This window comes from Ranitomeya imitator, chromosome 5 (assembly GCF_032444005.1).
Source record: "Ranitomeya imitator isolate aRanImi1 chromosome 5, aRanImi1.pri, whole genome shotgun sequence".
NCBI classification, from domain to species: domain Eukaryota; kingdom Metazoa; phylum Chordata; class Amphibia; order Anura; family Dendrobatidae; genus Ranitomeya; species Ranitomeya imitator.
The window spans coordinates 124,625,922-124,643,125 of record NC_091286.1 but is presented as its reverse complement, the minus strand read 5'-3'; the positions used below and the strand labels follow the sequence as shown (position 1 = coordinate 124,643,125).

The 17,204-nt window shown below is 40.7% G+C and overlaps 1 protein-coding gene across 2 annotated transcripts in view; it reads left to right on the top strand.

Annotated features, from left to right (window-relative positions):
* UTRN (utrophin) overlaps positions 1-17,204 on the top strand; it is a 930,516-nt gene that overhangs the window by 880,040 nt on the left and 33,272 nt on the right. For both annotated transcript variants that reach the window (XM_069769124.1, XM_069769123.1), the window contains exons 72-74: positions 5,274-5,432; positions 10,031-10,274; positions 13,885-13,993. In XM_069769124.1, coding sequence (XP_069625225.1) covers positions 5,274-5,432; positions 10,031-10,274; positions 13,885-13,993 — 512 coding nt within the window. The remainder of the gene's footprint in view (positions 1-5,273; positions 5,433-10,030; positions 10,275-13,884; positions 13,994-17,204) is intronic.

Genomic DNA, 17,204 nt, shown 5'->3' with positions numbered 1-17,204 from the left:
CTGAAAGCCCCCCTTCTGGAACGCACATGATAAAATGTCAAACACTTAACTCACCTTCTGATGATGGCTCCGTGCTCCCAGCTCCTTAGTTGCGCTTCCTGTGTCCATCTTATCATGTGACCTGGGCACACAGTGATGACGTCACTGCTGATCACATGATTGGATGTCAACACAGACACCGGAAATGCCACGGGGGAGCTGGAAGCACGGAGCCATCATCGGAAGGTGAGTTAAGTGTGTGTTATTTCATCATGTGCGTGTCAGCAGGAGGCATATAGACTGACCGGGGGGCATGTGCCTGCCAGCAGGGGGCATATAGAGTGACCGGAGGGGCATATTCATGATGGGAGGGGGGAGAATGCAGGCTCATGTAATATGCACTGCTCCCCTGTCAACCAACTCGGCATGGCTTCAGTACCGAGGAGATGGACAGCGGGTGCAGTGAATATTACATGAGGCTAATGAGCGGGAGCACGTGACCTCCCACTGTCTCTGCAGCACGCAGCCAGCCCACACCAGACCCCTGACACCACTCCAGAGCCTCCCCCCTCCTCTACAGCACAGCACACATTTGGATTGTAAGACGTACCCCCCACTTTCCACCAAAATTTAGGGGAACAAAAGTGTGCCTTATAATCCGAAAAATACTGTAAATTTTCCTGGTGGTTATTTACTAGGTACTGTATTATATTGTCATCTATAATGTTTTGTACTAAGTGCACACTCATCTCTCTCCCTTTAGTTTCACTATTTTAGTTTTTCCCACTCCCATTTTTCCCTATCTTTTTACATTATGTACAGTACAGACCAAAAGTTTGGACACTTTTTTTTCATTTAAAGATTTTTCTGTATTTTCATGACTATGAAAATTGTACATTCTCACTGAAGGCATCAAAACTATGAATTAACACATGTGGAATTATATACTTAACTAAAAAGTGTGAAACAACTGAAATAATGTCTTATATTCTAGGTTCTTCAAAGTAGCCACCTTTTGCTTTGATGACTGCTTTGCACATTCTTGGCATTCTCTTGATGAGCTTCAAGAGGTAATCACGAGAATGGCCTTCCAACAATCTTGAAGCAGTTCCCAGAGATGCTTAGCACTTGTTGGCCCTTTTGCCTTCACTCTGCGGTCTAGCTCACCCCAAACCATCTCGAGGGTTCAGGTCTGGTGACTGTGGAGGCCAGGTCATCTGGCGTAGCACCCCATCACTCTCCGTCTTGGTCAAATAGCCCTTACACAGCCTGGGGGTGTGTTTGAGGTCATTGTCCTGTTGAAAAATAAATGATGGTCCAACTAAACGCAAACCGGATGGAATAGCATGCTACTGCAAGATGCTGTGGTAGCCATGCTGGTTCAGTATGCCTTCAATTTTGAATAAATCCCCAACAGTGTCCCCAGCAAACACCCCCACACCATCACACCTCCTCCATGCTTCACAGTGGGAACCAGACATGTAGAGTCCATCCGTTCACCTTTTCTGCGTCGCACAAAGACACAGTGGTTGAAACCAAAGATCTCAAATTTGGACTCATCAGACCAAAGCACAGATTTCCACTGGTCTAATGTCCATTCCTTGTGTAATTGAGCCCAAATAAGTCTCTTCTGCTTGTTGCCTGTCCTTAGCAGTGGTTTCCTAGCAGCTATGTTACCATGAAGGCCTGCTGCACAAAGTCTCCTCTTAACAGTTGTTGTAGAGATGTGTCTGCTGCTAGAACTCTGTGTGGGATTGACCTGGTCTCTAATCTAAGCTGCTGTTAACCTGCGATTTGTGAGGCTGGTGACTTGGATAAACTTATCCTGAGCAGCAGAGGTGACTCTTGGTCTTCCTTTCCTGGGGCGGTCCTCATGTGAGCCAGTTTCATTGTAGCGCTTGATGGTTTTGCCACTGCACTTGGGGACACTTTGAAAGTTTTCCCAATTATTCGGACTGACTGACCTTCATTTCTTAAAGTAATGATGGCCACTCGTTTTTCTTTACTTAGCCTGTTTTTTCTTGCCATAATACAAATTCTAACAGTCTATTCAGTAGGACTATCAGCTGTGTATCCACCAGACTTCTGCTCAACACAACTGATGGTCCCAACCCCATTTATAAGGCAAGCAAGCAAAAGGTGGCTACATTTAAGAACCTAGAATATAAGACATATTTTCTGTTGTTTCACACTTTTTTGTTAAGTATATAACTCAACATGTGTTAATTCATAGTTTTGGTGCCTTCAGTGTGAATGTACAATTTTCATAGTCATGAAAATGCAGAAAAATCTTTAAATGAGGTATATCCAAACTTTTGGTCTGTACTGTAAGTTTTGTGTCTTTTTTAGTAGTTCAAAAAAAGTGATCAATATTTTATCAATCTATTTGATGCCTAACTTTTGGATATAGTGGTTTAGGTCAATATTGGATTACTAAAAATGCCCAATTTTTACACTAGAAAAATGCTCAGGTTCTTGATTAATAACAAAAATTGTTATTGTTACGTCTTTAGGATTAGGATTTCCATCATGTATTTAAAGTTGTTATCAGCAGAAGGTACTAAATCTGTAATGGTTTTCGGGCACTAATAAAGTTATGTTATATGTCTGCATTTTTTAGGTTTATCAGCATTAGTCTTAGCCTATGCTTGAATTGTAAAGTGTTAAAGAAGATTTCCTTATTAAATGTCTATATATTGGTAAATTAGAAATTAGACTTAGTCAATCTTTTGTAATAATGTTTTATTTCCTCACAGAGATTTTGGCACTATTTTACTTTGTTGTGGCAGTCTTTATTTTTTTCAAAAGTGAAAATTGGAAAGTTGTGTGAAGAAACACACCAGCGCTAGACTGAAAAGGGGCCCCCTCAGTAGCTGGAATCAGGACAGAAGGTGCTGGAAGGCTGTCGTGGGTGACCAATAGCAACTGCAAAGAATAAGAAACTGCGCTTGAAAGGGGGGGTTAATAACTGGAAGGCAGATGTACGTGGTCTATATGAACAAATTCTGGAATAGGAGAGGAGAGAAAAATAAATAATGGTACATGTATACCTGGAAGAAAAGGTGATTACAGCGGGTAAAATACACGTGGCTGTGGAATAAAATGTATGACTCTGGTTCCTTCGATGTTAGATAAAATGTGTGTTACATAATATCATGCAGAATCCTGCAAGTAACACAAATATACAACTGTGAAATAGCGTCAGTGGGTAAAAAACATGGACTATACCAAAACTAGTGTCTAAGCTCTAGTAGGCTACGACATCTAAATTGCCTACATCGGTATATGAGCTGATAAAAACAATATTTAATAAATAATACATTAAAAAAAAATTCTCCTAGGAGAATATGTAAAACCAATGTGAAAAACATACAATAGGAAAACCTAATAATAAATGCGAGAAAAAAAAAAAACAAATTTGAATAAGAGCGAGAGAGAGAAATTCCCGTAAAAATATATGGTCCACGCCCACGTGTGTACTAGACTGCTAAGGGCTGGGTACTATAACATATCCACACAGGACCACAGGCTAAAAGGTAATAAAATACACAAATTTCAAAAAAATTACAAATATTAAAAGGTGTTTGTACACCCCCCCCATAAAGATAATACGCATGGAGAATGAGGGGAAAAGAAGACAAAAGAGAAATATTGGACCTAAGTATCACACTCTTTTAGAAAGCATACAGCTCTAACCCGTGGTTGAGGCCCTTAGGTGCAAGGCAATCTAATGTAAAAATCCAGTTGGACTCTGCCCTAGACATAACCTGTATTAGATTGGCGCCCCTTATATTCTGGTGAATTCTTTGAATCCCACAAAAGCGAACCTCTTTAATAGATTTGTTATGTTTATCGCTAAAGTGCCGTGAAAGGGGATGGCCTGCAAAGCCATCTGAATGTTAGTCAGATGTTCCTTAATCCGCACCATAAGGGGCCTCTTCGTGCGGCCTACGTAAAGTTTGTTACACGGGCACTCAATAAAATATATAACCTGGGTGGTATAACATGTGATTTTATCCTTGATACTGAAGATGGTCATAGAATCAGAATCCGTAAATGTACGTTGACAGGTATTTGTAAAGGAAGTGCTTCTACAACAGTAACGCCTCCCGCAAGGGGTAAAACCTGGCCTACCATCCCTAAAGGAACTTGTAGGGTGAAAATTGGAAAGTGTTGCAATATTAGCTGACAATTATGAAGCTGCTTCTCAATATCTGACAGCAAACTGTCATTCTGTCAGCAAGTTCTGTAAAGCCATCAGATGCTGAGTAGGTAACTCAAGAAAGACAACATCAAAACTTACAGCATAAAAGCTCTGGAAGAACATCTGTGATGGAATTTACTTTTACTCAGGAAGATTGCTGTCCAAACAGAGCTTTGTAAATTCGATCGTTCAGTCTTTATACAGTCTTCATATTCTGGACAGCACATGCCTTCTTGTTATTTGTAGATGTGCTCCGATTACAATTATTTTTTAGACCACATAAAAGTTGCAATCAATCTCTGCCGTATTTGTCTGGGCCAATAATCTGGAGCTGGAACTTTTTTTATTAATGCTTGTTTGTTGTTTTACTGTTCGCAATAATAAAACAATGAATTTCACAGATGGCTTTGCACCCACCAAAAGGGCATCTAGTACTTTGATTTAGGTATTTGGGGGTCTCACATAAGGTATCTTTTATCTGCTTTGAATAAGGAGGAGATAACGTCCTTATTTACTTAAGGTACCGTCACATTAAGCAACTTACCAACGAGAACGACAATGATCCGTGACGTTGCAGCATCCGGGATAGCGATCTCGTTGTGTTTGACATGCAGCAGCGATCTGAATCCCGCTGTGACATCGCTGGTCGGAGCTGAAAGTCCGTAACTTTATTTGGTCTTCAGGTCGGCGTGATTTGTCCTGTTTGACAGCAAAAGCAACGATGCCAGCAATGTTTTTCCATGGAGCGAACAACCAGCGAGAACGATAAGTACGTCACTGGATCGCTCCTGCATCGTTCTGCTGTTACAGTGTTTGACGTCTCCTAGCAACCTAAACAGCGACGCTGCAGCGATCGGCATAGTTGTCTATATCGCTGCAGCGTCGCTTAATGTGACGGTACCTTTAGACAGTGAGTAATCTAATAAATACCCCCCATTGTCAAAGAATAGAGAAGTCATATGATGGACGCAGATGCTTCAACAGACAACTAGTTAGTTTATTCTAGTAATCTATATGTCCTTTAGGACAAGCTTTAAATTTAATGTGTGCTTGAAGATATCATAGTAATGTGTTTGTATTACACTTGTAGTGATGATGAACATGCCCTGATCCAGCAGTACTGTCACACATTGGGAGGAGAGTCACCATTAGGTCAACCACAAAGTCCTACACAGATACTCAAGTCAGTAGAGAAGGAGGAGCGAGGAGAGCTGGAAAGAATCATTGCCGATCTGGAGGAAGAGCAGAGGTATGGTATAGAAATTCTTGTTCACTATAATACATGTTATTAAGATAAGTTTCCTTATCGCGTACAGTATATGTGGATATGAGTTGCATATATATGTATGTGTATACATATATATATATATATATATATATATATATATATCGATATATATATAAGAAAACAAAAAGCAGCACCAAAAGAGAACAAGGATTGCAAAAAATCCAGGTGCATACCAAACCTCATACTGTAGTCCAAAAAAAAAAAAAAAAAAAATATATATATATATATATATATATATAAAAGCCATAACCCAATATTGGTATACTTTCTTATACGTAAATTGATAACAAAGGTCATGTATACAATGGCAACAAGACATAAAAGAGACCTATGTAAATATTGGCATCCTGATACTAATGGATTCATACATATGTGTCCTTCTTTAACTGGCTTTTAAAGATAACACACCCTAAGATGTTCTGGAAAATATATTAAAGAAACATGAAGGAAAAATGTACTTGTTTGATATGTGTTTCTCTGGATGCCATCCGTTGACTATCGTTTGGCCACCAATCACACAAAGATTCTCGTGTTAACAAAGGTATACGTTAATTTATACTTTTTTACTAGATTGCAGTGACAATTGCCGTCACCTGTAGACTCCCAAATTAAGAACAAAAACGTAAACTTTCATGTTAATTTTTTTTTACTGGATGGAATGAAAATGGATTAAATTGTTATTGGGTACTGTTCGCTGATCTTTTAACAGACTTTGCATAATTCAATAGTGCTTGTAAATATAAGAAAGTTTGTAATGTATCTCATCAGTCAATTCTGCTTCTTTCTCAACTTATGAGACACTTCTTCGCCTGACCCCCTGACTCCCGAATATGCCATTCACTCTACTGTAGAAAAACAACTCAACTTATCTTACTCATACAACATGGACTACCAGCGCAGTGAGGTGTCTATATATATAATTGTCTAAGGGGTACGTCCGTCTTTCTGTCCTCAACTTCCGTAACGGAAATCACGCATTGCTGATTGGTCTCGGCAGCTGCCTGTCATGGCTGCCACGACCAATCAGCGACGGGCACAGTCCGATTAGTCCCTCCCCTACTCCCCTGCAGTCAGTGCCCGGCGCCCGCTCCATAATCCTCTCCAGTCACCGCTCACACAGGGTTAATGGCAGCGGTAACGGGCCGCAGTGTAACGCACTCCTTTACCGCTGCAATTAACCCTGTGTGTCCCCAACTATTTACTATTGATGCTGCCTATGCAGCATCAATAGTAAAAATATGTCATATTAAAAATAATTTAAAAAAACAAAAAACCTGCTATACTCACCATCCACCGCCTTTCCCGCTCCTCGCGACGCTCCGGTGACCGCTCCATGCAAGCGCCAGGTTCCGGTGGCAAGGATTGTATGCGACAAGGACCTGTCATGACGTCACGGTCATGTGACCGCGACGTCATCACAGGTCCTGCGCTCATACCAGCCCTGGGACCGGAAGCTGCCGCTTGCAATGGAGCGGTCACCGGACCGTCGCGAGGAGCGGGAAAGGCGGCGGATGGTGAGTATAGCAGGACTTCAACGGGCCTTCGGAAGGTGAGTATATGTTTATTTTTTATTTTAAGTCTCTATACTACGTGGCTCTGTGCAGTATACTCCATCACTGTGCAGTATACTACGTGGCTGGGCAATATACTATGTGGCTGGGCAATAAACTACGTGGCTCTGTGCTGTATACTCCGTCGCTGTGCAATATACTACGTGACTGGGCAATATACTACGTGACTGGGCAATATACTACGTGACTGGGCAATATACTACGTGGCTGGGCAATATACTACGTGGCTGGGCAATATACTGTGTGGCTGGGCAATATACTACGTGGCTGGGCAATATACTACGTGACTGGGCAATATACTACGTGACTGGGCAATATACTATGTGGCTGGGTATAATACTCCGTGGCTGGGCAATATACTGCGTGGCTGGGCAATATACTATGTGGCTGGTCAATATACTACGTGGGCTCTGCAATATACTACGTGACTGGGCAATATACTACGTGGCTGGCCAATATACTACATGAGTGGGCAATATACTACGTGACTGGGCAATATACTACGTGGCTGGGCAATATACTACGTGGCTGGGCAATATACTACGTGACTGGGCAATATACTACGTGGCTGGGCAATATACTACGTGGCTGGGCAATATACTACGTGACTGGGCAATATACTACGTGGCTGGGCAATATACTACGTGACTGGGCAATATAATACATCGACATGCATATTCTAGAATACCCGATGCGTTAGAATCGGGCCACCATCTAGTCAGGTTATAATAGTCCAAGGAGAGAAGGGGAGGAGGACTAAGGAGCAGAATGAGGAAACAAGCAGAGAGAGAAACAGAAATTATGCTGAGCTTTCTAACAAGTTACCCCAGAGTTGTAGTCACATCTACGCTGCTCAGTAGTGCAGTATAATTTCCTCCATGCTGAAGCAGCATCTGTCTTTGTGTAAATAATGAAGAACAGGATTACTTCGTGTGTTGTGATAGCTATGGGAAACATCATAGCAGCTATTCTTCTCACCCACAAGTTGGGTTATTTGCATATGAAGATATAAAGAGGAAAACTGATTAAACGGCATAAAACAAGTGATATAAAGGCCAAAATGGCGTTTTCCTTCTGTACATACATACGACTGTTTATTCTGAAAAAATGTCTTGACAATATACAGCAGGTACCCTTTAATGTAGTTGAAGAAGGATTAAGGGTGGACGAATCTGTTAGAACCAAATGACATGTGAAACATGTTAAAAAATACAATTTTAACAATGACTGGGAAATAAAAAATCAGGGGCTGTTGAAGACATTGTACATGAAATTATAAGCCATAGCATATTATTTATAGTTGAAAACTTTTCAGTGGAGGTTGTGCTTTTCGTGATGGCTATTGGAGGAAATGTTTGTCAGCATGTCAGTGGAGTGTCAGAGTAGCACTGGATATTATATTTTAGTTGTCTTAGCTGCTCATTTCTTTCTCAATCACTTCCTATCCACTTTCTCCTTTCTCCCTTCACAGCTGTTACACATTACTTTCTTTTTTTTCACTTCCAAGCCAAATTTAACTCACCATATGGTCCGATATGAGCTACATATTTTGGAGTAAAGATATATTCCGATTTCTGCAAATAAACTTTATTCATTGTGTAACGAAAATTATACAATTTTTCATTAGACTTTCGGTATAAATGTTTCATGGATTTCAAGATCTCTGATTTCTCTGGTTAATTAAGAACCTTCATTCCTTCCTTCGGATACAAGTCTGTTCTGGTCATGTGATGACCACACAGGTTTAGATTCGGGAATGATGACAGATTGCATTACTGCTAGCAGAGGAGTGTTATGTAAGCATTCATATAACTGTGTGTTCCGCACATGACCAGGACTGATTTTAAAGTGATTGTTGACTACTAGAACAACTCCTTTGCGATCTGAATGTTTGCCCCTAGGAAAATAAAAACACTCATATTCACCTCCCGTGCCAGGGCTGGTTTCACTGTCCCCGCCTTCGCACGTATTGGCAAGCCAAAGGAAGTGAGCGGCCAGCCACAGCTCTCTCTTCCTCTTGATTATGTATATGTCCAAAGGCAGGGACAGTGACACCAGCACAGATTAGGCCCATGTCATAACGTGAGCCCCGAGATCACAAGTGCTGACACCACTACAACGGCACCGTCACGAAAGGTGAGCTGTGCCTGTCTAAAACTAACACTTCTTTAGCTTCCAACTAACAGCAGCCAGTGGGAGGGGAGGGGCAGTCCAGCAGAACCTTGTCTCATTACAAACACATCTGCAGTTGTAGTTTTACGCTCATAGTTCTGTCAGCTCTGCTATTCTGCCTCTCTCCCTACATTGATTGTGCGAGATGAAAAAGAAATAGTAATTGTAATTGTAGTCAGGCACAGCTCTGCAGCTGAACTGACAGCAGAAAAGGAGAGATGCAGCTGCAAATGTGTTTATAATGAAATAAAGTTAATTTCTGCTGTACTGTTTTGGTGTAATCACACACAGCTCTGCAGTAAGATTCAAGACAGCAGACTGTCAGTCATTACATGTCTCACACTGGCATATCCACCCCTTAATATAAGCTCTGGAGGCAGATTGTCAGGAGATTTGTGTTTGACCCATAGGTCTTAACAGCTCATTTACATATTAAGAAGAACGTTCCTTTCTCTGGAGTAAGACATTGGATCTTAGATATCAAGGTATAATTTTATTCAGCTTCCTCTGACCTACATGTCCATACAGACGGCTTAGGAGAGTTGATGCTGCTGACAGATTCCCTTTAAAAACTGCCTTCTGTCACTGAAATATGTTCCTTATTGAAGCTTTTAACAAGTATAGGATTTTTTTTTTTGCTCAATGTATTTTGAGAATCTATTAATCAGACGTTATAAAAGTGAATTTGGCAAGGGATCCAAAGTGAACCCATTCGATTAGAAATAGGTCATGTATCAGTGCTATGCTCAGCACACGTCCATAAAGTTAAGAATGACTATACTGGATATATTATATGCATTATATATATGTAAACAGGAATTTAAAGATCGAATACGAGCAGCTAAAAGCACAGCAGCTGAAACGAGGAATGAGCCCTCCTTCTTCACCCCCTGACTCCTTGGCATCCCTGCAACATACATCCGAGGATGCAGAACTAATTGCTGAAGCAAAACTACTACGACAGCACAAAGGACGACTTGAAGCCAGAATGCAGATTTTAGAAGACCATAACAAGCAGTTGGAGTCCCAGCTTCACCGGTTGCGCCAATTACTGGAGCAGGTATCGCACAAAGTTTTGATTTAAACCGAATGTTGCATGTGGTGTCTATGTTAGATGACACTTCAGTGAAATGCAATAGATTTGCCTATAGAATTTTATGCTTTCTACAAACGTTTATTTCTTCTATAGTGTTAGAATGGTTTTCACCCTATTTTAGATTTTTCCCTGTTGCTATAGAAACTATTCCATTTTTTTTTTAATTTTATATATTGAACATCATTACCAAGCACAAGTCATAAAGTTGTATAGTAAAGATCTTTTTTTCTAAATGGTTTCCTATTGCTAGTCTTGAAATATGTATTAGAATTATTAATGCAATATCATTTTTTTTTAAAGATTTTTTTCCTTCGTGATAAATATTTATTTTATATCAAGTGGTCGACATTTCGTTACTGGAAATACAAATGTTCTTTCTTCCTGCAATCTGTGAGGAAAATGAAAGCAAATTGGTCACTATGGGCTTCGCCAATGTTTCTTCTGAGTTTTCTGTACAACTGTTTTCATTAAAGTCTCCCGGTGGTTTTCCAGAATAACTTCACATGATGGAGTTTTCCAGCAGATTGCGGCATGTATTCATCATAACAAGTAGAATATATTGCGGCATCTGTTGTATCAGTCATTCAGATTAAGTTATTTTAGATGTGGAGTTGGACATTGCAACTACCGAAAGCACTGATCAGCAGTGACGGCGTTCAGGGGCATCAGCAACCGCTATTCTGAGCCTAGATGACCCACAGGACAGCCGGACTTACTCACTAGAATACCAATTTCCAAACCTTGACCCATTAAGCTATATTAATTCCTCAGAGCCCAAACGATTGAGCAGAAGATAGTTCCCTGTTGGGCCAATTACTTACTATTTGGGTCTAAGCCTAGGTTCACATTGCGTTAGGCAATCCATTTAGCGCAGAGCGCTAGTGGATTGCGCTAATGCAATGTCTCTAGAGGGATTGAGTTTGCCGATCCCGCTAGCGCAGATACCCGAGCAGCGTCCGAGGTCCGTCCGAAAATAACGGCACATCGCTAGCGCATGCCGAAAATGGCATGCGCTAGCGATGCGCAGCGTTCATAATACTTATGAGTAGATTCACATGTGATTTTTAGACTTTACTGGACGTGTCTTGTGTGTAAAATGCTAGAAATTATGTTAAAATTATAAACAGATGTACACAGGTAGCGAGTGGACCATCAAGATTATTCCTCTGGCTGGCCCAAAGAACCCTAGTCTGACACTGTTCACATGTACGTATATAAAAGATTTTCATTAATGGGAACCTGTCGTCCGATTCATATTACCTGAATCATGGGCAGCCTAAATCAGAGACTAGTTCTGTTATTGAGGCTTGTATGTTTCACCCTGAAATGTTGTGGTGCCGCAGAGAACACACCGTGTGAAGTGGCTTCTCCCCTCTTATATGAAGAGACCGGCCAGTCTATGGAAGTTGGGCGGGTAGAAGCCACCAGGGACTAGTCATCCTAGTTGGTCATCCCAATCTGCCATTTCTATTTATGCATTCTCTAAACTCTTGCAACATTTCGGTGTAAAACATACCCGGAAGGCGCAATAACGGAGCCGGTCTCTAATTCATTCTGTCTGTGGTTTGGGCAATATAAATCCGCTCACGGTTTCCCTTTAAAGTGTTTTCAGAAATTAGATTTGAAGACAAACAGAAGCTGATGGAAATAGTCGGTGTAGCCAGCAGCAACCAAACTGATTTTCTTTTTAATAATGCAAAGCAACATGTGACTGTTTCTTACGGGAGCACTACCATAGGCCTCATATATTTTAATAAATCTCCCCGTGGTATGTTTTCTTTTTCCATTTGCTAGGTCATGTTGATGTTGACAGCTATACATTAATTTGCAATTATACTATGTGGTTAATGAATCATTAATTTTCTCACACGGTCATAGTCCCAGGGGAACGTTCGGTCGCTTGTTAGTTTCAATCTTTTCAGAATTTCTGTAACCCATTAATGTCTTACACATTCATACAGTTCATCTTGACTGCTGTATTATTGCCCTGATCTACGGGAGACCAAACATTCGACATGATGAACTGTTTGCTAGAATATATATTGTATAGTCCATTGCACCCGTAATGGTTTTCATTCAAGCAGAGTTGTATTGTAATATCACATTTTACACATTCTTTCTGGGTTCCATGTTTGGCTCCATATATAGAAAGGACTTTCTATGGTTAAATAGAACTGTATATCATGTAAGACCCCTGAAACATTATATTACCTGATTAGTTTAGATACAATTAAAGGGAATCTCTGACCAGTTTTTTGCTACCCTGTCTGAGAGCAGTGTGATGTAAGGTCAGAGACCCTGATTCCAGCGATGTGTCATTTACTGGGCTGCTTAGTGCAATTTTTATACAATCACTGTTGTATGTGTTGCAGAACCAGCAGCTCTCTGAATGCTGAGCTCTGTATAACTCCGCCCACACTGATTGGAAACTTTCTGTTTACAATGTGGATAGGGAGAAAGCTGCCAATCAGTGATGGGGGCTTGGTTGGACTACCAGGTAGCATGTCTGCTAGTGCTCTAGTGATAATCTCCTGCTGATAAAACAATGATTTTATCAAAACTACAGCAAGAAGCCCAGTAAGTAACACATTGATGGAACTGGGGTTCCCATACATTATACGCTTCATAGATTAGGGTGCAAAAATCTGGTGACAGATTACCCTTAAATCAATCGAAAGCAAATATTCCTGTTACCACCATTATTAACCTCTTCATGACACAATCCCTTATTAAAATAAATAATTCTATTGTATAGTATAAAATATGTAATCTAAAATGGTACCCACTAATTAATCATGGACCACCATTAAAGTTGGATATTAATATAAACCCCTATACTACTACCAGAGGCTTTAGCTGTTAGTCACTGGAGGCAGTATGGGAGACTAAAGGAATAATATATATAAAAAAGGAATATAGTCAAGGTTAGAAGGGGAAGCAGGGAAGTTTTGCCTTCTTTGTCTAGAGCACTTAAAGGGAAGGTACCGCGTTTGTAGGTCATTAATAAATCACTGTAATGTAGCATAACATGCTGCTATAAGCAAGTTTCAAATGCATGTGAAACAGATTTCATGTGTTATATGAGTTTAAAGAATGCACTGGGGGCTGACATCTTGGTTTTGCAGCAGTAGCAGGGCACTATCAGTGTCAGATTACGGCATCCCATGGACATAGGAGATAATAGACCGGCGCTGACCCCATCTGTAGCACTGCAACGGAAAATGCTCCCCCTAGTGGTAAATATGTATATTTGTAGAAAAATATATAATATTTTTCATATATAAATGTTTGCAAACAGTGCAAACATTGCATTAATACATTTTAATTACTATTTTAAGCTTAATTTCACACAAAAAAATACAAGAAAACTGGTGGCACCTTCCCTTTAAGTCTTTACAGTAGCAGGTTTGCCTCGATTGTCAGAGCACTAGTATGTTAATGCTCGTATATAAATGTTTGTGTGTATACCGTTGTGCTTCCTTGCTAGTTTGTTTTGTTACATTCGTCTACGTTTTGCATATATTGTTTCATTCTCAAGTTGATTGCTTTATATTTGGGCTTTGTTTCCTTTCAGCCGGAGTCTGAATCCAGGGTTAATGGAGTCTCTTTGTTGGTGTCGCAGCAGCCGCCAGCTCCGAGATATTCGGCTGACCATCATTACAGCTTACAGTTTCAGCAGACAGGTGGGAAGCAGGTTTACTAGAGTGATTTATCTCCCGCACATAAACAGCAGCTGTTGTCACAGGGACCAAAACGTTTACAGGTTTTCTAATTGAGTTGGACTGTCTGGAGATTAAAGGCAGTCTCTTCAGCGTTCTCTTAAAGGACCTTTAGATTATAATAGACTTCGCTTCAGTCTAGAGAATTTATAATAGCTATTTACATTGTGGCTTGCTATTGATGCAAGAAATGTCCCATTATATTACAAGGCCTACACCAGTGGCATAATTAGAGTCCTATGGGCCCCGGGACAATATATGGGCTTGGGCTCCAGATCATGGTCCCCTGTCTTGTAATAATATCCCCCATCCTGGTCCCTATCCTTTACTAATGTCCCCTATCCTGTAATAAAGTCCCTTGTATTGTTATAATGTCCCAGAACCAATCCTGTAATAATTTACTCCATCCTGTCCTCTTCCTTTATAATACTGTGATAATGTCCTCTAGCCTGAACTTATGTCCCCATCCTGCCCCCATCATGTAATAATGTCCCCCATAAATGTGCTCTTCTGCAATGCATTTACAGGAAAAAGATTTTTCTTACCTGCCCCTTTCCCACAAAGCACAGGTTTCTTCCTCCTCCATAGTCATCTCGGGGTAGCAGGGCGGCTCATAGCAGTAAGATCATACGCCGACCTCATCCTCAGCTGATCGCCTCTGTTAGGCCGGGTCACACTTGCAAATGCAATGCGAGAAACTCGCACGAATCTCCTCAATACCCGGCACATCCGCCGGCCCTTGGGAAATACATGCAGCCGCCACACTCCAGTCCCGAGTGCCGGCGCCAGTGTCGGGTATTGAGGCGAGAGACTTGTCCGAGTTTCTCGCATTGCACTCACAAGTATGACCCCGGCCTTAGGTTGGTGGTTCTCTGTGCTGTAATACATCCAAGGACACATGTTCCCCCTTCCTCGCTGAGGTCACACCCTCTGTGCCCCATCAGTTTTTTTTTTATTTTTAATACTGTTATTAGACAATATAATATATTTACTCACATAGCATTATTAAAGCTTTCAGCAGGCATCATTAACACTGTCCTCATTGGAACACACAATATAAATTCCCCACCAGTATGTTGCAGTGTTGGAGGAAACCAGAGAAAGCCAATGAAAACACAGGGATCCTTGGTGGGATTTGAACTGAGGACCCCAGCACTGCAAGGCTACATTGCAAATAAGCGTTCATCATCATTTTCAAAGAAAACTTTTGTGTCCTATTTTCCAGTGGCTTGTTTTTATGGCACTTAGAATGTATTTGTTTGTTTTTTCTGAAAGTCAGTAGAGCGTGTAAATTCCTAAACTTTTGTAATAAATCTTAATAGAACACAGTAACATCTTTCTCCTCTTCTATTAGCCTGTAATTTCCTTTATTTTCCTGCCTACAGGATTTTCACAAACTTTCTTATTTACCAATAATTTAATTTAGTGTGAAACGTAAATAGAAAATAGGGGTCATATGCTTGGTTTTTGTCACTCAGTGTTATGTGCCTGACAATTATCTCTCAGTATTATGTGCCTGACTAAGAGCGTAACGATCGCGGATGCAAAGGTCGCAACTGCGCCTGTGCCTGTGGGGGGCCCGCCGGCATCCACCCAAACTTCAACTGGATGTGCATCCTCGGATGCGCATTCAGCTGAAGTGTATTGCGGTGTAGGGGACCTGCCAGGTCCGTATGCTGCAATACACATTGCCAGCCAGTCAGATGCCTGCAGCTGAGGTCGGCATGTACATGACTGGGGGAGCATGACAGTGTTGTGATGCACTCCAGTTGCTTGCATGCTGAAGTCAACTTCTGGCTTCAGAAGAGGATGGGAGAGCAGACGAGAGATGAGTATAATATTTTTTTTTCCTATACATTAAAGAACAGTGGCCATATACCGGGACGGTGTCCAGGATAAGGGACATATACCAGAATTGGAAAAATATATACCAAGATGGAGCCCAGGATGGGGAACATATGTACCAGGATGGGGTATATATATGCCAGGATGGAAAACATATATCCAAGGATGGGGCCTAGTATAAGAGACATTAATACCAGGATGGGGGATGTGTATATACCAGGATAGGGAACAAATACAGCAGGATGGGACCCAGGAAAAGGGATACATATACCAGGATGGGGGATACAGTCACGGCCAAAAGTGTTGGCACTCTTGAAACTTTCAGAAACTGAAGTATTTCTACCAGAAAAATTATTGCAATTACACATTTTTTGTAATACACATGTTCATTTCCTTTGTGTGTATTGGACCAACACAAAAAAACTGAGAAAAAAAGGTTAATTGGACATAATTTCACACAAAACCCCCATAATGCGCCTGACAAAATTGTTCGCACCCTCAACTTAATATTTGGTTGCACACACCTTGGAATAAATAGCTGGAATCATTCTCTTCCTATAAACATCAGTAAGCTTCTTACACAACGCAACTGGAATTTTTGACCTTTCTTCTTATGCAAACTGCTCCAGGTCTCTCATATTTGAAGGGTGCCTTCTCCCAACAGCAATATTAAGATCTCTCCGCAGGATGATGATGTGTGCAAACTGTAAAGCGCTGCGCAATATGTTAGCGCTATATAAAAATAAAGATTATTATTATTATAGGTTTTCAATGGGAGTTAGATCAAGGCTCATTGCTGGCCACGTCAGAACTCCCTAGTGTTTTGTTTCCATCCATTTTTGGGTGCTTCTTGAAGTATGCTTGAGATCATTGTCCTGCTGGAAGACCCATGATCTAGGATGCAAACCCAGCTTTCTGACACTGGGAACTACATTGTTACCCAAAATCCTTTGGTGATCTTCAGGTTTCATGATGCCTTGCACAAAGTCAAGGTACCCAGTGCCAGAGGCAGCAAAACAATCCCAAAACATCTTTGAACCTCCATTATATATTTTTTTTAAATTACATTTTTTTAATTGATTTTTAGAAAGATTTACACAAAGAAAAAAGGAAAAACAACAACAACCAAACAGACATTGGAGACACAGTTATCCATCCCCTATCTTAAGAAGCATAAAACATAAGTTATTTATCCATCTTGGCTCTGCAAACCTGCATAATTAGATGAACAAATATTTGAACATAGTAACGGTAGTCAACCCAGTTACATATAACTTGTGGAAGTACTACTAACATTTTACTTAATTTTCAAAGAAGTTTAATTTGAGGC